Here is a 25,806-nt window from a genome sequence, read left to right as displayed (position 1 = left end):
TAATTAACGTCGCACTGTTGCAGACCTCGCATCGGACCCCCGCTCTGGCTCCACGGCCTGAGCCTCGTATCATCTACACGCGTAGACGCACGCAGCTGCACGACATCCCGAGGTAGGGGAAAGTCGCACAAAAAGTTTGTATGAACAAAATAAAATAAGACTTCTGAGATAGAATAGTTATTTTACATACCTGCTTATCTGAAGAAGTATTGGCTGGTCAGAGTTTTACTCATTTTGATTCTTTTGGAATTGCATGCTTAATGTAAATTCTGTGGTTAGACTCATTCTAGAAAGAATCAAGTAGTTTAATTGGCATACTTGTTTACGTGCAGGATTACTTAACTCGTGATTGTCTGTTCTGCATGCTTATTATTTTGAAACTGCATACTTAAGGTAGACTTTGTGAATAGACTCAATTCTGGAAAGAAAACCACTGCAATTGCTATTGTAACCGAACCTTAAGTCATGTACGGTATGAATTTTATGTGAGGTCATGGAGTATCCTGAAGTGGGAATCAACACTTTATTGATTTTGATGTGATATTATCGGCCTCCACAGGCCAATTGCTCAGAAAAGCAATACATGTCATGTATGAACCAAAAGAATCATAAAACCTTATATGTTGCCCTCTCATCATAGTCGTACCTCTAAGGAGGTACAACCGTACTTTTGGACAAGTACGTCCCATGTGGGTTACGATGGTTGGAGGATGAGGTTATAGCAACCTCGATGAGTGCAATTAGCACAATGTTGAGATCACATAAATGGTGAGCATTCGCCTTCACAGGCAAGATGCTCGAGTGAGTCTGATAGACCCGAGCATATAGGATGGGGCGGCGGTTAAGAAAATCCCGTCGTACCCATCCGATCTTCACGGTTCATCTAGGGAGAGGATGGATGGTACAAAGACTCCGATGGACAGGTTGTTAACAACCACCCCACGGGCAAAAGACTCGGTTTCCTCAGTCATCGGAGTTAGGGGAATTGGGATTACCATAAATTATCCTAGGTGGTAACTCCCAGGCACTTCTGTAGAAGTTGGATGCATCCATGGGCCACGAATGCCTTTGGGGATTTACTCTCTTGGTCACTGACCGTCCCCTTAGGAGCGGACTCAGTCAGCCATCCGGGTTAATGAAAACACCTGACATAATAAACCCCCGGATCGGTCTCGGCTGTTTCTACGTTTCGCGTCTGTGCGTACTCACAGGCCAGTTAATATCAGAACTTAAAGAATATCTTCATGAATAGTTGTAGATGACTGAGACTTACAGTGCTTCAACTAACAGCTCTTTGCATATATTACATTTGTTAGAATAGACTACAATTGTATTAATTGCTTAAATATCAGGACTGCTTATCTCATGAATGTCCTGTTTTATTTTCCTTCTACTTATCTGTTCGTGCACCTACTGGTTTGTTATTAAACTGACCCATTTCATGGGCAGGTGAGGAGTAAGACTTCACTGGCGGCCGATGGCGTGGTGCAACATGAATCAAGATTTATCTTCTTTCTGCTGGCGGCTTGGCTCTGAGTCTTTTTTGGAGTTTTCTTTAGTTTTATTGAACTTTGGAACAAAATGCTCATTTTGTAATAAACTGCAGATTTTTAATCTATTGCCTTATTTCTTAAATTCCTTTAAGTTGTTGTACATGTGAATGATGTTTTTTCAGCTAACGTACCCCGGATTGTTGACTTGTGCTCCTTTTTAAATATCTTCCGTTGTCGTTTTTAAAAATTAAAATTTTAAATCTTTGAAAGGTTTTTCGATAAGGTTTTCGAAATCACAAGTCGAAATTTTTGGGCGTTACACCTAACCCTTTTTATATATTTTTATTATATTATATATTTTTAATTGTTTCTAGATAGGGGTGACATCCCCTCACGAATACCTCTTATGGGTAGAGTTCTACTTCATGTAGAACTCTACTCTATATTCTAGATATTATATTTTTATTAATTAAATATTTCTATTATTTAATTAATTATCCAAAGGAATATTCTAGGGGGTTTCGCCCCTCTTCTCGAAAGCTCTATGGGGTAGAGTTCTACTAGAACTCTAGCTCATCCTATTTTAATGTAAAGTTGATTTTAAAGTTTTAAAATGGCTATGGTTGGATTTCGAATCTAGATCTGGATCCATGATCCAAATTTATATCCAAATCTACATGGATCTTATCATAGACTAGGTCTAGATCCATATTAACTTGGATCAAACAGAGCGGGTCTAGTTTGATCCAATTAAAAAAAATGTCAAAAATAGAGTCGGGTCATTTTTGAAAAATGCATTTTTCGGGCCAACCGTAATCCGAATTCAGAAAAACAGGTCGCTAACGCGATCAGTATTTCGAGGTGGATCTAATAGTGGTCATACATGAATTTCGTCTCCGAAATTCCCCTGAATATGACTTGAATTTCGCTTGATTTGTGCTTGAATTTAAGGTTAAAAACAAAAAAAAATTCAAATTATACTTAGCTCAATTAGCTTATGTGAGAAGGCTCTGGGCCACGCCTAGACCCTGCTGATGTCACCTATATTTTAATATATTTTTTCATAATTTTATCAATTTAAATATAGTATATAATTTAAAAATAAAATTTTTTCGATTTTAAAAATCATGGAAAAATGCATGATATTACCCCAGTGAGGTTTGGGTACCAGGCATACTCGCAGTGAGCCTGGTACTTGTACCTGTGTCGACACGGGTACGACAGCCAAACCACCATGTCGCGGTAACACAGTTGTATGTTAACTTGTGATGTCTATTTGTGCAATACTACAATCCTGTTTTCATTATAAAAAAAGTGCTTAAAGTGCCTTGCCCAACTATAGAGAAACATAGTGGGCTGATTGCTCTGCCTCTATTCTAAAACCCTAAATTGTCAGGGCACTCCTAAACTAGCTAACTGATCTACTAAATGTACTATATGTGGTTTTCACATTGTACCTTGTAGGGCAACATGATCTTTACTGAAGTAGGTTTCTTGAGATTCAACATACTTGGGCATCAACTTATTTATTTATTTATTTTTTAATTCCATCAATTAGTAGAGCATAAGGCAAGATCTATCTCATAATTCATCACAATAGATGTCCATCCTTGCAGAAAGTATGCAAAGATTCCCGGATCCCTTATCTCAATTTGCCTATGAGCTTCTATATTTTTTTTGTCTAGCATTTGTCAATGACTTTTTTTACTACAATCACCTACATTAAACATTAGAATATCTTTACCTTGAGAAGAGTAATTTGGAAATAAGCATCAAGATAACTACATTAAAGTCTAATTGAAGGTAATGCCGCATTAAGTAAAGTTTCTGAAACCAAGCTTGAGCATGTTAGGTCCTTTATACTGGAAGGGAAAAGCACGCACACCTTGACCAGTCATAAAACTTGCTGGGCAAATAGAAGCATGGTAATGTAATTGCATAGTAATTTCCTTGTACTGCTTCTCTCTTATATACAACGCAGCATAATCCAGTGAAGTGGTTGGTATTGCTTGAGCAGATGTCCAACATATGAGAGGATCACACCAAAACTCATATATTCTGCAAGTGCATACTCAAGTAAGACTACTGTGTAGGAATTCTTGGAATGTAAACTGATGGCTAGTGAGCGAGTCTCTCTACATCAATTTATTCCTTTGAAGTTTTTGCTAAATGACAAAGAGGCTTAAGCGTATTGATTGGTTCTCAAGACCTCAATTACCCATCGAATGAGTAAGTGGCCTGGCCCGCCTGGTGGAAGCAAAGTTCTGAGGATCATTTGATGTGTTGGTTATCTATTTGTGTTGTTGAATTTATAGTTTCATTGAACTGGTTCTTTTTCCCACTGTTAGCTTGCTTGTTGATATAATTCTGATTTTTGGTGACACATGGAGCAATGTACAGTAAATATGCTAGAAAAATCATGCCAGTTAATTATTCTTCTATGAATGCGACAACTAACCAAGTCCTGAAAAATGGTGATTCACATATCTTTTGATTTGTCCTGTTTAACAATAAATATTTGCATTCCATGACTTCTTGAGAAGCAATCATAAACTTTGTTCTTTCCATAACGGTTATGAAAATTAATTGGGTAGCATTTATTTTTGCTATGCGATGACATGAAATTCTCTGTTTTAATGCACATAGCAAGCATGATTAGCCTTCCAAGTAGGCCTGTGATATACTTTTACTGTTCACTGTTTTCAGCTAAGATAAGAAAAAAGCTTCTATTGAGATACAATTTTTTTCTCAGATGATACTGTTTGTATATCGATTTTGCCTTTGTATTTCTAACTGTGGTCGTAACTTCCTGTTGTAGAAAGAAATGTGTCCCCTGTTTAAATGATTGTATGATATTTACTGCCCCTCAGGTTCATACTTGCGTAGGAGGGGGAGGAAAAGTGCTGATTCCTGTATTTGCTATGGGAAGAGCACAGGTAATGGATGGTTGCTTAGCGTCTTGTTCATCCACTGAGTTTGTGATAAAATTCTTTATATTGGGTAAATATTTCCAGTAGGGGTGTCAACAGTTCAAGTGAGTGACTTGATCCTGACCCGTACCAGATCTAAGGTTCTGGGTTTGGTAATAAAGAAAGAGGTCTGACTAACCTGGGTCGCATGTATAGGATCCAATTAACATGAGGCATATGAATTTTCATACCAGGCCGAGATCCAACCTGAGTTTGGATTAAGATCTGCATTTTTTAATGTAAAAGATGTAAAAAAATATTATTTTATTGGGTCTGGTATGGTTATGTTATAAGATCAAGGTATTGTTTTCGCCTATGGTTGATCTGGTTGGATCCACACTTGGACCTGTACCAGCATTCATAGTTGAACCTGGATCTGGACCCACCCTGGTTTGGTAAAGGTCCCTTGACACCAAGGTTGTAAGTAGCGTATCGTTACTCATATCGGTTGGGCCAGTAGTAACACCGTATCATAAAAATTTCAAAAAAATACATAAAAATCAAGAAAAATCAGAAATATTTAGTAAAAAATCTAAAAAAATCATATCACATGAAATAATGATGAATTGTGCAAAATACAATCATGAAATCACATATGAAGCATTTATGTCTCTATAAACTGCGTAAGACATCATCAAATGACAACTAATATATAATAATAGATAATATTGCATGCATATCTCACAAGAACAATGCAAAATATTAAATATCTTGCAATTAAGAACATGTCACAAGACTCGTATTTTAATATTACATAAATAAAAATATTATGGCAATAGTTGCACCCAATTTTCAATCGGTTTCACTCTTTACTTGAGTGCTCATTGCCATGATGGATCATCTTATGCCATCTTTGTTGGTCTGTGGAGCTTGATTTATACCTTAATATAAATCTTTAATTTTCGCGGATCTAACTTCGTGGTAAGTTCGAGGGGGGTTGTAAGGGGGGGGGGTGCAGTGCCCCCCCCCCCCCCCTTAGAGGCAATTTTTTTTTTGGAGAGTAACTTTGTAATTTTAATCATAATAATTTTTTTTTACCTTAACCCATTTTTTTGAGTGAAAAATGGTAGAAATGCACTTTTTTTACCTTAACTCACTTTTTTGAGCGAAAAAACTGTGGAAATGAACTTCTAATGGCCTCTAGACCAGAGTTACCGGAAGCGCCTAAGTAAAAGGGGAAGCGCGCTTCCCCGAAGTGCGCTTCGGAAGCGCGAAATGTCGCGCTTCCAAAGCGTGAGGGGAAGCGTCCCCCTTTTTTGGGAAGCGCGCTTCTCTTTTATGGGAAACACGCTTCCCATTTATGGGAAGCGCGCTTCCCCCTCGCTTCCCCATTTTTTTCTATTTTTCGCTTCCCCCTCGCTTTCGGTTCGCTTCCTAGGTCGCTTCCGGTTCGCTTCCGAGACGGTTCAGAATTTTCTTCTAAGTGGTCCCCCGCTTCCTAAATTTTTGAAAGTGCCTCGCTTCCCGCTTCCTCGACTGGTAACTCTGCTATAGACAAATGGAGAAGTCGACTCTTTAAAACCCAAGATGAAAAAAACTAACTTTCAACCTTTTTAAAGTATGCCGAAGGTGTATCGTACGATACGACACGATACAAAGGTGTATAGTACGATACACCCGATATAGGTATAATATACACTCATATCGCAATACGAGTACGTATTGTATCGTAAACCCCAAAAGTAACGATACAACATAATACAGATAACCTTGGTTGGCACCACTAATTTCCTGTATGCTGCTTGATATCATCCTTTTATTTCTTTTTTCCCTTTGTCTGATTCTGTAGTTGTTGAGTCCAAGCTACTTAGATTAATTTACTAACTTTTTTAGGGTATGAATTCATTAAATTTTGTTGATAACTATAACTTGATTATTAACAATAATGATCATGTAAGCCATTAAGTTTAATGCTTGAAATCCCTTTTACTATTTTATTTTGATGCCCTTGAAATGTGGAAGTGAGTTAAAGCTGATCATGCAAATTTGAGAAAGGTAAATGGCAAAAACAAAATCCAAGAAGAAATGTGTCATTGGCTTTGTAACGCCTCGAAAGGTTAACCAAAAAATATGAGGATTTTTTTTTATACAACGGAACCATTGTACATTTCGAGGTTAAGCATTCAGAACGGTACAAGAAAGTAAAGACCAAACAACAACACTTTATTTATTTCATTTATGAACATCAGAGTTTTAATGACATGTTCAACTAAATCAAAATGAACTCAAAGTATCCCGGGAACAGTAAATCCAAAATCTCAATCGAAGCCTAATCTCGCAACCACTCAGAGACTCTATTCTTCACCTGAAAAATGGTAAATTTATAGGAATTAGACTACAACTGTCTAAGTAGGAAAACAATAAATTTTATTGCAGGTATATCATGAATCTAGTATGTGACGTGGGTGTCATGTGTAGTTCTTTAGCATATGCAAAAGTAAGTAAAGCAGACGAATTAATAGCAATAACAGATATATACCTAAGCAAGTAAAGCAGATTATGCAACAACAACAATATGCATAACTTTCATGTAACACTCACAATTTGAATTCAATTATCTCATAATTACAATTTTTAAAATATACTGAAATTTAAGGAAATACATTATGCAAGAACAGGTAAGACTAGCAATATACTAAGTCTATTCAATGTGATACCTAAACTGTTCTAATTAGTGTTTATCTTATCTTATTCCGTGGGTACACACGAGCCAAGACAACCATCATAGAAAAGATTGTTCGGGGGTATATTATTCAAGGTTGTTTTATTAACCCAAACCTTCTAATTGAGTCTGAAATCCCAAGGGAGCGACCAGTAGTTGAGAGAACCTCCTAAGGGTCGAACCAAAACAGGATGCATCCCTAACTTCTGCAGAAGAACGTTGAACTACCACCTAGGACACATAGGTAGTCCGAGTACCCTAACTCCGAGGACGGGGGACCAACGAGTCATTTTTACTCGAAACCAAAACACATGTCCCCGGAGTTTTGTACCACTTATCCTCTCCAAGGTAAGCCCAAGAACTGAGTTGTTTGATCTTTTCATTTAATTAATTTTCCGAAGTACAATGACATTTTTTTTCAACTTTCTCCTACTACCATAGTAGTAGATTCCCATCCTTAGTCATATTACCAATGTATATACATATCTCATCTGTTTCATATTGATTGCATAAACCCACTCAGAATACTCCGGTACCTTTAAACCAGTCAAGCACACAAGCCCCGATACCTTTAAACCAGTCAGACCACAAAAATTAAATTTAATTTTCTCATCAGTGTTATGATTATTACTCAGAATGCTTCGGTACCTTTAAACCGTCAGGCACCGATTCCCCGATACCTTTAAACCAGTCGAGCACACAACATTTAAGATTAAGTTTTTCATCGATTTTACTGCCACAACACACAAGTTAATGGCCCAAGTACCCGCATCGGGTAATCAATTCATATTGCCCACAAGGCCAGGTTTTCCCAAGTGATTGTCTCACGGAAAAGCACATACCCAAATGTCACTAAGGGCGCCATAGTATATTTGAACTCAATGTAACAACCTTAAGCATATACAGGCTTCTGTATACGTTCATCAATGGTGTATGTGGTCAGTTATCACAATTCATCATGCAATTTTGCCCTAAAGCAGAAAATTGGGAAAAGTAAAACGATGTATAGGCATCAATTTCATATGCAGCTAAATAGTAACCCGAACGACCTCATAATAGGCATAAAAAAGGCATTAAGTATCGGCTTGATGTGTAGCTTTTTATGAATACGGAATATCATCGTAATAGGCAACTAACTATGCAGTGAGCATCAGATTAATGTGAATTTCATATGAAGTAGAGTATCCTCAGAACATGCACCATTTTGCTAACATAATCTTAAGTACGTATGCCATATTTCACAGACTTTGCTAAAAATACACAGACAATAATAATAACATGATTAGGTACCCTATGCCTAAAAGAAATACATGAATTTCCAATGCAGTTCGGCTACCACACAACCTACATTAAGCATACTCTGTTTCACAGAAAATAACAGGCACTATTCAGCAAACATAACCTAAAATAAGCATGCTGTATTTCCCAGACTCATGCTAAAAATACACAGTCAATAATAAAAACATGATCAGATACACCATGCCTAAAAGAAATAAAAGTATCTCACTTACAGTTCGGCTAAGCTAACATAATTTAAAGTAAGCTTACAAGGCAATCTTTCCTCTTTGTTGGGTTGTGAAATTGTATAAATCTTATATATTATCTCAGTCAAATCCTCAATTTTGGTTTCTTTTAATATTTTATGCTGACATGCCCAAGAGTTTCAGGAACTCAGTTTTCTTATAGGTTGTTGCGGCCTTAATGTTTTTGTGCACTAATCACATTGAACACCCCAAGATTTCACCCTACTCATGCAAAAATCAATGCACAATATTATTCTCTATGCTGAATACAAGCCACCAATGCTCGAACTCATATAATAGGCCTATCAATACCACCCAACTACAACAAAACTCTCATGCACATCAACAATATACTCTCATACTAATATTTTAAAGAGTGTGACCAGCATGATGCACAAAATAGGCAACTCGATAGAATCAAAACAAAAAAATACAGTCACAGACTGCATTAAGCATGCTCTGGTTATACTCCCACTGCATACCGAGTCCAAGATGTATGAAATTAAAACAGGAACATCGTGACTGTGGTGAAGTCAGGGCATATGCCCTTATCAGAAAATCTGACCCCCCCCCCCCCCCCCAATTCAAGAAATTGGGGTTCTCGGTTTAGCCGTGGCCTTCATCATTTGAAGTTTTCCCCTTGACCAACCCAAGCACACCCAGACCCATTCAATAAACCACAAGAAAAGTTACCGATCCTACCTGTTCCGACGCTCAGAGGTTGCTCTCGCAGGTGGAGGGTCGCCGGCTCCGGTGAGGGTGGCTGCCGCAGCGAGAAATCAAGACCGGGAGGGGAACATAGAGACAGTGAGAGAGCGAGAAACAAAGGGAAGGAGAGAGCGGAGGTGGAGAGGAAAAGAGATGAGAGACGAGCGACAACGAGGCAGCTGGAGGAAGAGAGACAGGGGGACGAGCGGTGGGGAGAGAGAGATGAGAGGGGAGGTAGCGGGATGAAGAGGGGTGAGACCCCTCTCTTCTCTCCCCCCCCTTTATCGAGAGGCGACCCCCCCTCCCCCTTCCGGAAATGGCGGAGGGGGTAACCCTCTGGTGGTTACAGCTTCTTGCAAGAATATCTTTTAAAATCTTGTTTTATGGTTATAGCCGGGTCTGGGTCCGAACCCCGCGACCCGCGACTTGGGATCCAATCGGGAATTGGATCCGAGTCTGGTTATAAGAGTGGATCTGGGTCACGTTATGAAGGTCTGTTTTTGGGACATTTTTTGCGGAGTGGATCTGCAGGTCGGACCCATCTGTGGATCCTCCCCGAGCAGTTTTATAGTATATACATATATATGTATATATGTATACACTTATACATCTATATATATAGTTCCATTGTCGACCTTGGATCCGAAAGGTGGATCCCAAGCCCATCTACATATTATTTAAAATAATTATCACTCAAAACATTAAATTAATTTAAAGTTATTGCATTTACATATACCTATAAGTTTGTACGATATAAATATATATGTAGAGACCCCTTTATGGATCCTGGATCCAAAACTTGGATCCCAGGCCCAAATCACAATATTACGAAATTTGTATATAGTATTTCTAAATAAATGCATAAAAATTGCGGTTATTACAGGCTTCTTTTCGTTTTTCATCCTTAAGGCACTTGTTAGACATTCAGTTCACTCGTTTGGTAGTGGCAGTTGAGAAATGAGAACATTTTATGGAATATCTTAACTAAATCATGCAAGCTTTTGTCTTTATGAATTGAACTTATAATTCAGTTTTACTAAAATTTATTGATTGAAATGACTGATAATGTGTTATTATTATCAACAATTGTTTAATATCATAAGGATTGAAAAAGACTAACCACTATGGGTGCGGTTCCTCTGTGGATGTCATCTGATGTCCTTTGTGTGATCTGCACATGCTTGTTATTTTTTAGAACTTCAGAAATCATTGGTGTTGAATATGTTATTGTCATGTAGGAACTTTGTATATTGTTGGATGACTACTGGGAGCGTATGAATCTGGACGTTCCTATTTACTTTTCTTCTGGTATGTTCAAGCTTGTCAACAATAATTCTAGTAAAAGTGCAAATATAATTTTTTATAGCTTGTGAAACTCCCTTGGATACATACTGCGGATGGCTATATTTTGGTATCTTACATTTCTTATTCATGTAAGCTACATTCAGATGTCATTAGACTAGAAAATATCAATAATTTGGAATTATGATCTTGTTATTCTTGATGTGAAGAAATTATTTAAATTAAATATTATGGTGCATTTGGAAGAAGAAAGATAAAATGGGGAAGGAGGTAATTATTCTTTTCTAAGGAGGGAAATGAGTTACCTAATTTCCTATTTTAAGGAAAAAGAATAGAAAAGAAGGGGTCAGGTGGTTTCCTTGTTTAAGGTTTTCTCTCTATTGTAGATTCTATTTATATATACCACAATACATCTCTAAGACATATCAAGAATGATACACAATCGTGCCAATGAACAGTAAAAAATTTATTGATCATGTCAACATGCAGTGTGTTGGATGATCAACAAACCATATCCTGTAAAAATTTTTATGATCATGTTCTTTTCCCTATTTTTTTTGTTGCTGATAGCTTCCCTTTTCCATAAGTTTATGTTCTAATTGGTTTTTGTTGTACTTAAATTTTGTTTGTTTTCACTTTCAGGTCTGACAATACAGGCGAATATGTATTATAAGATGCTTATTGGATGGACTAACCAAAAGGTCAAGGATGCATGTGTAACACGGAATCCTTTTAATTTTAAACATGGTGATTTTCTTTTACCAAATTAAGTTTGGTTCAAATATTTTCACTTCCATCATAATGCCTCAATGACCTTGTTAGAATTTATTAGTTTATTTTATCCACTCTTTGCACCTCAGTTTTGAAGTATCTTTATCATATGTTCAATAATAAATAAATAAGTAAACTTATTACACTTGCTGTTTGCTTTGAGTAGTTAAAAATTTCACAAGTTTTATTAGAAGGTTGTTTTGTCTTTTATAATAATGTTGATTGTGATGAGAAGTGAAGTGTAAGACGTCTATTATTTCATTAAGAAGAAAGCAACACCTATACTATATAACATATTAACATAAGTGGGAAAATAACAAAATAACCACAAATATAGCAAAAAACAAAGAATAGGGAGTCGAAAAACTTATCTGAATAAAGAATGAGCAAATAAGTTTTTATCATTTGAATGAAATGAGTAATAAATGAGATATTATATTCACCCTTATATCTGTATCACAGGCTACTCCAACTTACTTCCGTGTTGTGTCCCTTGTATACCATTTTTATTTAAAAACTACACAAGAATGGTATGTCTTGTTTTTATCTTGTCCATGTGAAATAGCCTTACATGCTAATATTCTGCTCAATCTCAGTGAGATTAAAAAGAGCTCACAAGCCACTAATGGGCATAACACAAAGGCATAAAAAATATAATTTTATTATATTAAGAAATGCTCAATAGAAGCATAACAGCAAGGAACAAGATGTCCCTTATATACTAGAGAGAGGGAATAAAGGGGGCCACTATAGCCGTTGGGGCCTCCCTAATGGCTAGAAATATAGCCATTGGGGAGCCCTCAACAGCTATATGGCCTAAAGGCCATAATTCCCTTACATAAAAAGGGAAAGACAAAAAAGAAAAATAAAAGAAATAAAAATATCAAATCTTCCCCTAATGGGTAGGACCTATTACACATGCAGAATTACAAAAATACCCCTAGAGGGTATTACTTATTACAAGAGAAGAAACACACACACACATATATGTGTGTGTGTGTGTGTGTGTATGTACTGTATATGTGAACATATTTAACAAATGTTCTTTTGGATTGATCGATTGCATTGTGCACATTGTTCAATTTTGTCACAAGTTCGTTAGCCCTGGACTTCCATCAGTGACATGAAATGAGAAAAGGACTCAAAACATCCCCAGTTTTGAATAGGAAGCAACTGTGTGCTGAGTATTTAGTTGGTCTTTCTATTATCACAAATTTTCAAGTAACCTCTTGAATATATTTGAATGAACAAAGTAGCTTGTTTTGTATATTGTTCTCTATTCCTGCATGTGTACATTCTTAAATTAAAGTACTAGTAAAAACTTGTCAAAGTTTTGTTTTTTTCTCATTTATTTTAAGAACGTGAGATGTGTAAAAGAAACTGTATACTGCAAAGAGTTGGACAAGAGAGTCTATGAGGAGCTTGGATGTGCACTTTCTGTGATACGTTTGGGGATCAAGGGCTCTCTTTGGTTGTGGTGGGTCAAGGAGGCTTGGTCAGGTTGCTATCTTGGGCTGGTTGGGGCTAATATGATTGGCTCCTTTAGCCAATGCTGCTCTGATCTTTTATGAATTGGAAAATGGCATCTCGTCGTCTCCTTTATTGTACAGTGGTTCTTTACTTAATTAGTTCATTCTTTTCTTCTTGAAGAAAAGAAATTCAGAAAAAGTTATTCTGTATATGGTTTCAGCTATATATACTGTTTCATGCTCAAATGGAAGTCATAGAGAAAAGTTTCCAGTTATCGCATTTATTTTAAGAAAATGCAATGTGTTGATTAAAATGTGCACTGGATATTGTTTAACATGTCACATCATGCAGTGCATCATTTTGATCGTTCTCAAATCAATAATCCTGGGCCATGTGTTCTCTTTGCTACACCTGGGATGCTCACTGGAGGGTTCTCCCTTGAAGTCTTTAAGCATTGGGCTCCATCTGAAATGAATTTGGTTGCTCTGCCTGGGTAAAGTCCTCTCTTTCTCCTGAACTATAAGTTGGTCTATTTGGATTTGGTTGCAACTTGCAATAAGTTATAGGAGTATCATATGAATATTCATGCCCTTTTCAGACATATACTGCGGGTCAGGCACACAACTTATTTCTATTTATATACAAGGATGTTATGCTCATTAGAAGCTTATAACTATTTTTTCATGGAAAATTCATATTTAATCAAATTGAATATTGAACCAAAGAAATGTACCTTTCTATGGCATCTGTATGAGCACCATCCTTTTTGATTCATGTGCTACTATAATAAATATTCTAATATTATTAAGAATCTGATAGTATTCTTCAAGGTTTTCCTTACGAATGTTGTCCAAAATGTTTAGAAATCATTTCAACACATAAAGAAGCTCACTCAATATTATAAGCAGATGCTCAATTTTCTTTTACCGTATCCAATTCTTGATAGGGTGATATCATTTCCCTAACATATTAGTAAGATTAGTGGAGGTACTAGCATATCAGATAGTGTTAATGTAACATGTAGGCATCCTTGCCCTTTTCTGTTTGAATTCGATTATGATGGGATACTGGAGGGTGTTTTTGTGTTTGCTTTTTAATGTGATTCTCTTAGTATGAGTTCTGTTAATCCATTGTCTGACCATCTTTTTTGTATGTTATATGTGAATCATATACGAGGAAAGAAATGAAGTTAATAGAAGAGGGCAATGGATGATGAGTTATGTTCTCATTGGGATCCACAATTTTGTGATGTAACTCCAGGATTTTAAACCTTATATACAGTGTAGTGCACAAGAGATGGGTTTGGTCATCATCTTCACCATTTGAAATTCGTTTCTAACAATCACAATTCACTTTCTTGATCTTTAATTCTCTCTCAATTAAATTGTTCATATCAATACGTGTTGTCTTATTATGTTGCACTAGATTTAAGCATAGAAATTACACTTCAGTTATGACAATAAACCAAAGGTTTTTTAATGTCTTAATGTAAATACATAAGATGATTGATAGTCTGTCTTGGTGCTGAATCTAGCTGGGCATTGCTTTCTAATGCTTTAAGAGAGAAATTTGGTGTTGAAATAAGCACAATATATGGACATTGTTTGATTCTGAATCTGCTGCCCCAACTGCAGTTCTTGATTGGTTGATGGATTGGACTGTGATTGCCTATAAACAAGACCTCCCGCAAATCAATGTTGTAATTATCGTATTGGAAGTTGGAACCCGTATTAGATGGGCTAGAGATATGGGTGTATCGTAAGATACAGGAAAAAGCTCAAATTAAAAATTACAAAAATAGGAAAAAATCTCTAAAAATTCAAAAAATTCAGAAAAAAATCATAGAATGCAATAGAAAAAACATGAATATATGCATTATGAGTAATTAAATATAAACATTCCCTAGTAAAATATTCAAAATGAAACTGATAACACTACTAACAAACTTACAAAATTCGCAATCCACAAATATGATTGTTTGATGTCAAAGTTATATATTACATAACAAAACAAAAGAAGAATTATCCTAATCTTTTTATGTTCGTCAATCATAATAAAAACGATATTAAAATGATGGATCTTCTTCTTTTAAGTTGCCTTCTCCTCCTTCCTCCACATTCAACTCTGGGCCAACATAATCATTGTTTTCATCATCCACTTGAGCCTTCATCTCGACCTCCAATTGCCTCCAATTCTCATCATCATCCAAGACGTCATGCTCTTCTTCTACCCACTCATCCAATATGTTGAGTTGTCTATGCTGATGTGGTTGTACTTGCTCTTCTAGCATTTTCTTAATTCTCTTTGTATTTGTTTGCAACATTCAAATATTAATTATAATACAAGTTGTATAAAGTAAATCCACTAATTGTATCTTAATGTTACATTTGCTTCAATCTCATGTTGTAGGCGATAAATACATGATCATTCAATCATGAGTGCTCTAATCTATTCCTTTTCTTTGTGTGGATGCACTAAAAAAACTCAATTTCTCTTGCATTCACTCGCGTTGCATCCCTAACTCAATATACGCTGTGTAAACCTATATAATGCAGGCTGCAGGGGCATCTCCACCAAACCTATTCCACCATTGATCTGAACCAACAAAAAAAAACATATCATGAGAGAAAAATCCTTGCAACACAAAAAAGTATAATTAAATATAATAACATTGAATTTCAAATGCATACACAACTGCAATGAGCTACACAATTGGATTGCGTTCCTTCTTCCAAAGTCCCCATATTTTTGTTCATACTTAACTCCAAATGAATGTCTCTGGAGACTATGATTTATTTTTAGTTTCTTAATGTAATTCAGGACACCTGTTTCCACTTCCGTATCATATACGAATGTGGGGGAAATTTTGATGGCAAGATTGAGGAGGCAACAACATGAATGTCTTGATGGAGTTGGCGAGTTCATCTCTTATCAACCACCTTACAAACTGGCATATAACACCTTTTCTTGTCATTAAAATTTTTCTCTAATATGCTCTTTTGCTTGGTCCATACATCATACAAGTAGGGCATAACTAGGCTCTCATCATGGCACACTTGTGGTAAAAAAGAAAAACAAAAAAAGAAAAAGAGAATAAAAAAAGAAAGCTTTTGGGGAAGGAGGAATAAGAAAAAGAAAAAAAAAAGACAAAAAATAAAAAATAAAAAAACATGACAGCTATGTCCCTGCGGCTTAGGCATGGACAACCTAGGTAGCCTAGGTAAATAAACACGGCCCTATCGCCTAGACCCATAAGCCTAGGCGGTGACCCTACGCCTAGCTATCCTAGGCGCAACTTTTGACAACTACGAGCCTTAGTGCTTTTTGGATTGTCCCATAGTGGACTTGTGCATATGCACTTTGTGATTGCATTCTTCATAAGCCCTTAGTGGTTTTTGTGTTTTGAACGATTTGTGAGTGTGATTTATGCCACTTGAGTGAGGTATGTGAAGACTCCTTGTTTCATTACATGGTATCAGAGCGAGAGTGTTCTTGGACCTTTGAAGTGTGATCATCATGTGATCGTGGTGCCCGTGTGATCGTGATTGTGTTGTCTAGATCATTCTCTTTCTTATAATCTTTCAAGTTAAATATAGCTACATGATGTGGGCTTCGGTATGTATTCTAAAATCCTTATATATATATGACTATTTTTTAGTTCTCTATCTTTAAAAAGGTATTTATATATTTTTAAAAAATTTGTTTGAAATATTATGGTTATTTCTTAATTGTGTAAAATGTATTTTCTTTAAAAATTAAATTGGAACTAGAGTTTGTGTTTTGATATTAACTCATAAGTAGCATATTGATGAGCTCTTTATGATAAATCCTCCATTTTTTACTTTTCTAACAAAATATATATTTTTTATGCTCTCGTATATATCCATTAGTAAATTTGTGTACGCGTTCATTCAAAGTATATATATATTTTTTTGGAAATTTTTGAACACTTTTATGATTATTGATAATTTCATGCATATGTGAAGGCATGTTCTTTGAAATCTATGTGGAGTTTTTAAAAATAAGTTAATGCATCTTGCATGTGTTATGATTAATAAAATCAATATTTTTATTTCTTGTTCTTGTTCTTGTACCCCTTTAGTAGGTGTTTGTGAGTGAATCTTTTTGTGGTTCTTTGAGTATTCTTTTTTTGTATTTTAGTAGAACTCTTTTGAGTGTCCATTGTTGATGACTTAGTGTGAACCCATTTTGTAGCTTGTGAATGTTCTTTTGATACTTTGGTGGAACTCTTTGAGTGTCCACTTTGTTGTTGTGGTAAATATCTTTTGGAGGACCTTGTTTTGGTGAACATCTTTGGAGACTTTCATTTTCTTGCATATTAATTCAAAGTATATTTTGGATATATTAATGTCTTTATGTTTATTTGTGTATATTCCTATAATAGATTAAAAATTATGTTCTAAGTGAGTACATGGTTTTTAAATGTTATTATATGTAGACAAGAGATGTTTGTTCATACCTTCGTGTGTGGTTTTTAGCCCATTATTGGCATTATGATTATACTCTTGATCTAGTGGTTGCTACACTTGTTTTTTAAGTGTCGTTATATGTAGACAAGAGATGTTTGTTCACACCTTTGTGTATGATTTTAGCTCATTGTTGGCATTATGATTACGCTCTTGTTCTAGCCGCTGATACACTTGTTTTGAGTATCATTATATGTAGACAAAAGATGTTTATATACACTTTGTGTGTGTCTTTGGCTCTTTAATGGTTTTATGTTTATGCTCTTGTTCTAGTCGTTGATACACTTGATTTTGAGGATTGCAGGTCTAGTGAGATGATTGCTTGTAATGGCCAAACTATTGTTGAAATTTACAAACATCATCCATTGTGATATATGAGATTTTTTAAATCTCTCCACAAAATTTCTGAATTTTTACTACTCATTTATCTTTATATGGGAAGTGGTTATTGAAATATTTTCATGCATTTTGCATCGAATATGTTTTTATTGCATGATTAAGGACACTTTAATTTTGTTTCATGATAGACTGCCTTGTGTGTTTCACATATATATTACTATTTGCAAAAATATTATTTCGTGAGATTTGTGAAATTTTTAATCTCTTATAAGTTATTTTCTCTTAGAAAAGTTTTTATTGGTCTATAAGTGACTCTTTCATTGACTCAAACTATTGCATGATTCATTCATATATGCATGATTAATATTGCTTCTAAAACATAATGTTTGATTGATCCATGTTTGTCATATTTGTCTTATCTTAACCTTTATTAAATGATTTGAATTATTTTTTATATCTTTCGCTATGTAAAAATGACTTGTTCTCAAAAGGAAATCTATTTATGAGTCAAATTCTTTGTGGGATTTTATGATTTAAGCATTTTTTTGTGAGTCATTTATTCATGGTATTAATATTACTCAACAAATCATATTTCTTGTCTTGCATGCATTAATGTGTTGTTTCTTGATAAATATATGTGTTGATTATCCTAAAGTTAACTTTTTTATTTTTTGGCTCTTTCTTGAGTTTTTCACATCTTATGCATGACGGTGAAGTTTTCTAGGTTCTACTTTCTCATTTTGAAGTATTGGGGTATTATGTATATTTTCATAAATGTTTAAATTGATTAATGATTTATGCCTCCTATAATATCGATATATTTTGAGCAATTAATATTTTAAAATTTCTCTGTTTTTATGATATATATGTTCTTTTGCATGGATGGGATATTTGGCTTGCTGATCTATTTACAGGTTTTCAAGTATTGAAGAGCCGTTTTTGAGCAAATGATTCAACAAAAATATTAAAGACTTTATACATTCTTCAATGAAAGGAACTAAGGAAGAAACATGATGAAGACTATTAAGACTTTTAAAGACTTGGGTTCTTTTTTATTTGCAAACTTACGGTTATATCATCCTAAGTTTGAGGGGGGTGTTAAGTTATATGTATAACTTCATATATATATATATATATTCAAGTTATATGTAACTATAATGAATAATGTAATTTAGATTGCTCACTAAGGGCATTTTGGACAAGTTAAAACATAGTTTTTTTCTATTCTTTTTCTTTTTATTCTTTTTATTTTTATTTCTTTGTGTAAGGGCATTATTGTAATATGCCTCCACATAGTCGTTGGGAGTACTCCCAACAATCATAAATATGACCGTTGGAAGCCTCCCAACCACTATTTTGGAGTCTCCCTCTTGGCCTCTTGTCTATAAATAAGGGCTTAAGGCCCCTTGTATTAGTAAGCTTCTTTGAAGGTCCTTGAAGAATAAATTCATTATTTTTAAGTGTTGTCACTCTTTTGATATTGTATAAACTCTTGTGCTTGTGTAAGCCTTACTGCTTTTTAGATTGACCCATAGTGGACTTGTGCATGTGCACTTTATGATTGCATTTTTCATTAGCCCTTAGTGGTTTTTGTGCTTTGGACAATTTGTGGGTTCAAGATATATGTAACTATATATGAAGTTATACATGTAACTTAACAAGTTTAACCATGCCACCCATCAGTTTGGTGACTCATTATTTTTGTAGAAAAAATGTATTTAGAAAGACCTTAAAATGATAAAAACAGTAAATATCTCAAAAAATAAAATCAAAATATGTTTATATAGTTATCAATGAAAGTGATGTAATATCTATTATTGGACAATGAAGCTTTTGCGTATGGCCCCCATTCGAACAAGTTGAAATGAATTCATGAATCTTACATACTTGATGATTACAAGATAATAACAAATTCAAAATTGGGCTTTATATTAAAAACACCGATGGTAAGTTTATCTTACATCCTAGAGTTAAAATGACAAGGATGCTTGTGCCATTTATCAAAAGCACATTTAATTGCTTGACTTATACTAGGAACTTAGATTTGATTTTGGTGTATCACTTCTTTGAAAATGCAGAAATTCTCATGTTTAGTTCCTCAGAAAGCATCTTTGTGCAAGGAATAAAACCAATGAATAAGAAGGAAAAAATCTAATAGAAGAAAAAGATGAGCAAACAGGAGTACAGGAGGCGGAAGGAATTAGGAGGCTTATGGGCTTAACTAGAGATGTAAACGGTTTGGATTTGGGTAGGATATATCCAGTACCAGATCCAACTAATCATGTATTGGCTAAACAGACTTGGATTTGGATTCTGATTCAAATGTAATTGGATTTGGATATCCATCAGATTTGGTAGCAAAAATCAAGAACCATATCCTAATCTGATTATAATTGGATATGATTTTGCCTTATGAATCTGACTAAATGGAGTCAGTTTTGGTCAGTTATTGGATAAAATCTGATCCTTTGACATCTGTAGGCTTAACGGAGCAGGATCTGATCACATTTCTCTTATACCATCAAGTTTCTCTTCATCAGGAAGTGAAGGAGAAGACATGCAAGTGGAGTTTTGGAGCACTAACTGCATGGTTCCCACTGTGGGTCATGCTCTTTAAATCTTCATTTTTTTTGTTAAATACTGGAAAAGCATGTTGCTAATAAGTAATTAGAAGTGAGTCTTAGAGGATCACAATATAAGCATAAAAAATGCATATATCTACAACATGTTCCTAGTAGCTTCATGTGAGTGATAGTTGATCAATCACTAAATGACTGACACTATCCTTTGTGTTGTGTGTCATTATTCTCAAATATGGATAAGACAGACTGGGAAGTGCCTGCTAAGATCTTGCTGAGATCAATGTGACTAATCTCGGTGTCATGATTTTCTTGGCAATGGATTTTTTTTTATAATCTCAGGAAAATATCCGTAAATATAAAATATTAAAAAAAATTAAAGATAAAAGAAAAATACTAAGAATCTATTATTTTGCACAAATATCACATTAGTGTCAAGATATTTCAAAAAAAGGCGATATTGTTAAAATAGTGTGATATTTTGGATTATATCTGCTTCAAAAGATATTGCAATTAAAAAAAAACTTGCTGATATTTGTTATATAGTACTCTAGCTCACTGTATTATTTTTAGTTGTGTGAACTGTTGAATACTGTTTTTTTGTTTTCCTGGTTACATCTAATACTTTACTATGATAATTAAATATATATCATGGATTTTTCCATATTATGCTCAAAATTTCTGGAAGATATGTTTCTAAGTAAACAATTGTTCTTCGTATTCATAAGTCCTTCAATGTGTTATGTTTCAGTTATTCTGTTGCTGGAACCGTAGGCCATAAATTGATGTCAGGTAAGCCAACACGGATTGATCTGGACAAAGATACACATATTGATGTGCGGTGCAAGGTATTTGTTTGCTGAGCTCTGAGCAAGATATTTGTTCGTTTGCAAGGGTTTTTTGCCTCTGAAAAAACATTTGTCATCAAATTCTATGCCAGTTACGTGATGCAACTTTTTCAATAAAGCATGTTTAAAAATATATTTTCAATAAAACGTTTTTGCAAACCGTGCATCAAATAATAAAAACCGGTTCACACTAGTGGTGGAGTTTGGGTCGATCTCAGGGAACGGAAAATACTTTGTATTCAAGCACAATTAAACTACGCTTTATTGCTAAAAATAAAAATCAATTAATTGAGTAAATAAGGAGAGAGTGCAACCCTCGGCGGAAGACTTTAAATAATAAAATAACGACCTTATTGCAAACCCAAATTAATTGATTTGAATAAAATAAAACCTAATCTAAAAATAAAGGAAAAGGTCTTTAGTGCTTCGAGTCCTTTGTCCCTTTCAGGTAATGCTTGTTTTCTTGAACTTTTGCTTCTCTGAGGGCCTGAGGGGACCTTTTAGAGAGCTCTTCAGGGGTACAAAAAGGGGCTCACCGCACGTCCGATCGCTTCCCTGCAAGAATAAAAAACAAACCGCAGCAACAAATAAAACTAAACAAAAATCTAATAATTAAAGAACTAAAAATTCAGCAAGAAAGGAAGGTCTAAACTATACAAACTAACTACACTAAAAGACAAAATAGCAAAACAAACTACTAAAAAACAAGAAGCCAATTGCTAACAAACTAATAAATAACTAATTTAAGAAACTAACTACTAACAAATTAACTAAAAGACAAGACTAAAAACAAAAGAAAATAAGTAACCAAAAAATTTAGAAAGAAATTAAACTAATATGACTAACTAATCTAACATCACTAAATGACAAAAGCTAACAAGAACTATTAAATTCAAAATAAAAACACTAAACAACTAATATTTAACAACTAATTTAACACGGTTTTCAGGATTAAAATAAATAAAACAAATACTAAACTAATAGCATGATTCAAATAAAACTAACGTGCCTAAATTAAACCTAACTAATTATTCGATCAAGTCGGTTTTAACCAATAAACTACTTAAATAGGAATACATGAACCTAATTAAACTAAAAGAATTAATCAAATAATATGTAACTGCATTAGCTAATTAACTTGAAGCCACTACTACATAATTTCAAAACACACGGCCTGTAACAAATGAGTCAAGAAGACATATTTCAGCAACTACAAAAACTAATTAACAATATATCAAGCTGAATTAAATTAAACAAACCAGATTGCTACGGAACAAACAATAAATTATAAATTAATGACTTGACATAAAATAAATAAAATCGTTAAATCTAACTCCACTAACTGCTGGTAGACTCAAGATAGATTGATCAACCTATGCTCACATCAACGAAGAGTTGATGCTATCGACTCTAACCGAATCAAAACACACTGGCTGAATTTGGGTTTGACATTAAATGCAATCAACCATACATGTGTCTTGCGTGAATCACTCACCCTGCTGAACATCAAACAAAGATTTATGTTTCGGTAGCTATATATTGATTCCGGCAGCTGACTCTAAAAATCTAAATTAAAACTGTGTTTTCTAAGATGAGACAAGATGTTATTATGATGACAGTAAAATAACAATAAATACTACCCTATGATGCACGTATCCCTAATTTAATATGCAGAAAACAAGACTAGCAAAAAAATATGAGATCAACCTAGATGATATGATGTTGCTAAAAATAACAACGCTGTATGCAATAAGAAAGTATGATTTTATGCATGCGATGAAACAAACTACATCTACACTATATGCATAAAAAAATATAAAGAATCGGGGGAGAAGAGACTCACCGAACGGCTCGCCTCCGACGGACGGGTTGAGAAAAGAAGCGGTTGTTCTCGGGCTGCATGCACACCTCCCCGATGAAGAGGAACGAAAACGCCACTGACGAAGAGGCTAGAAGCAAGAAGAAGAAGAGGAGGAGAGGGGGAGAAACCGACAGCGAGAGAACAAGGGAGAGAGAGGAGAGAGAGAGAGAGCAAAAGGGGGCGTGGATTCAGCCAGAGAAAAACGTTCTCCTTTGCTGAAAAAGTCATATTTATAACTTCTACTTAGGTTAAAGCACTAGTTTTCAAAAAGAGTTCGATGATTTTTCAATAATTTCCAAAAAGGGTCTCTTCTTAAAAACATGTTTTTCTAAAATGAAAATTCCTAAATTAACTAAAATTAGCTAATTACAGCCTAATCTAACTAAACTACAATTAAAAAAATTCTAAAACTAATAAAAATACTAAAAACGCAGGACTGGATCAAAAAATGCGATGTTTTCCCAAAAAATTCAATTTAAAACAAAACCTCGAAAATAACGATAAAGATGGATTTTTAATGCAATTTTATCATGGATCATGCATAAATAGAGATGAATAAAATATGAATATTATGCATGATCATTACCTTCCTATTCAAAGCATCTCTAGCTGTTCTTTGAGATTGAAACCATTTATGGTGACATTTGTCTGTTTCCAATCTGTTGACCAGATTCACCAGGTGTCTTTCAGTCCACATACTGATGCCAAAGGGATTATGGATCTTGTCAAGTTGGTCTCTCCACAGCATGTGATACTTGTTCATGGGGAGAAGCCTAAAATGGGTGTACTGAAAGGTAGAATCCAGTCAGACCTTGGGCTTCCTTGCTATGATCCCGCAAACAATGAAACAGTGCATATACCTACAACTCAAGCGGTGAAAGTGGATGTGACAAAAACATTTGTGAGAAGTAATTTGAGCATGATCTCTGACTGCTTGTATAAGACAGTGAAGGGTGAACGTGATGCATTATTAAGGTGGACAGCAGAGGTGGGAAGAGAGCGTAGATATCAAGCTGCAACTGCAGAGGGCGTTTTGGTTATGGAGAAAGCTAAAAGAGCCAAACTTATGCATGAAGTAGAGCTTTTGCCTGCTTTGAATGCTGAGGAGCATGAAATTCAGTTTGCGTACTGCTGCCCTGTGCATATTGGCAGTATCCAACATACAAATACTCGTGTGTCACTTGTGGGATCAATTCAGTTACTTGGTGATTCCCATTTTCATGAGTGTACTTCTGTACCGAGTTCAAATTTTAGTTCGGATTCTTCTAACCAAGTTGACTGCACCTCTTCAGGCTGCGGCTGCGCGCTTCATTGGTTGTTTTTAAAATTAAAGGAAGCAATAGATGAAGATATTGGAGTTACAGTTGATTCTCTGCAGTTACGCTCATTAAATATCCAGACTTGTTCCCAAAAGAGCTGCCCATACAGGAAAGAAGAAAAAACGGTTGGTGACTGCCATCCGACAGTATTCTTTTGCTGCAGATGGTCCTTGGTTGATGATAAATATGCAAGTACGGTTCTTGCAGTCATGAGAACTCTTTGAGTTTGAATGGTGATTGACAATTCACCACAGCAAACTACTGGTGTATATCAGAAAAAATTATGTTTAGAATGATTTCTTATCGAAAAGAGAAAGCATGATAATTTATGCCTGACCTCACCTATTTCTTTAGACTAACTTGAAAAAAAAGAAATTGGTTAAATTCTTGGTTGATGATAAATGTGCAAGTACGGTTCTTGCAGTCATGAGAGGTCTTGAGTTTGAATGGTGATTGACTATTCACCACAGCAAACTCCTGGTGCATGTCAGAAAAATTATGTTTAGAATGATTTCTTATCGAAAAGATATATCATGATAATTTATGCCTAACCTCACCATATCTTTAGACTGACTTGAAAAAAAAGAAATTGGAAAAATTCTGTATGCCTATGGTGGTTGGATATTCTGCTTTGATGTACTCGCATTGCTTCTTGCAGTTCCCTTGCCTGTCTCGTCTTGGTTGCTCATCCAAGAGCTCGTGTATCATTTGTACATCGACATAAATCTGTAGTATTAGAGTATAGAGTTTTGATGGGTATCTGCATTGTTGCAGTACACTAGTCGTTCAAATAATTCATGAACAGCAATCAGGGTTTCTTTTTGTTGAGTGGGGTTGCGTTCCAGGTAAGCATCCACAAGTAACTGGAATATGTATTGATCTAACAGAAAATTGAAGATGATTCGTAGGGGAAAAGCCTCTCACAAGGTGTTGAGGAACAATGATCAAGGCTCACGAGGGTTCGGTCCATCTGGTAGTGGCTACTAATGAACGGCACCAAGTGACGAGTTTGAAACCCATGTCTATACGTCCTTTGCCACGAGGCAAAGTTGATTGTACTCTCTGGTGGGGAAGGTGGACCTGGATTTTACACCAATGAATTGGTCAAGTGGGGTAGTATTTCCCTGTTATCTAAGAGAAAATGACGACCATGAAGATTGTTGTTTCAAACTCTTTGTACATTGTTCATGCATGCGATGTTCTTGTTGTGCACAGCCTCTTATACCTTTTAGTGTGGTTCCTAATTATCAGACCTGGTGGATTGAAAATTACGTAACATTAACCAAGAATACCCGCAGAGTTGTGAAAATTGGATCTTGGTCTAGCTCATTTATGCTACATAAAATCCACGTTTAGATGGATCTTGGTCTTTCTGATCTGTGTAAGGCACACGAGGATACCAGTCTTTCTGAGCTGGTATAGTATGTGGTAATGAAGCAGCCTTTGATAGGCTTAAACTGGTCGAATTTTGAAGG

General features: G+C 35.1%; 1 protein-coding gene across 2 annotated transcripts in view; it reads left to right on the top strand.

The window, feature by feature from the left end:
- The window catches only part of CPSF73-II (cleavage and polyadenylation specificity factor 73 kDa subunit-II), a 68,640-nt gene extending 43,973 nt beyond the window's left edge, over positions 1 to 24,667 (top strand). The window contains exons 8-13 of one of the 2 annotated variants that reach the window (XM_089992735.1): positions 4,364 to 4,429; positions 10,594 to 10,663; positions 11,300 to 11,404; positions 13,250 to 13,391; positions 21,055 to 21,151; positions 23,683 to 24,667. In XM_089992735.1, the coding sequence (XP_089848861.1) occupies positions 4,364 to 4,429; positions 10,594 to 10,663; positions 11,300 to 11,404; positions 13,250 to 13,391; positions 21,055 to 21,151; positions 23,683 to 24,555 (1,353 nt within the window). In that variant the 3' untranslated portion in view covers positions 24,556 to 24,667. The remainder of the gene's footprint in view (positions 1 to 4,363; positions 4,430 to 10,593; positions 10,664 to 11,299; positions 11,405 to 13,249; positions 13,392 to 21,054; positions 21,152 to 23,682) is intronic. The other variant, XM_089992736.1, reaches the window with a different exon arrangement.
- Positions 24,668 to 25,806: the final 1,139 nt, after the last annotated feature.

Source organism: Nuphar pumila, chromosome 17 (assembly GCF_984573655.1).
Source record: "Nuphar pumila chromosome 17, dmNupPumi1.hap1.1, whole genome shotgun sequence".
Classification (NCBI taxonomy): domain Eukaryota; kingdom Viridiplantae; phylum Streptophyta; class Magnoliopsida; order Nymphaeales; family Nymphaeaceae; genus Nuphar; species Nuphar pumila.
Note: the sequence above shows the minus strand (reverse complement) of the source record. Positions and strands in the feature narration are given on the sequence as shown.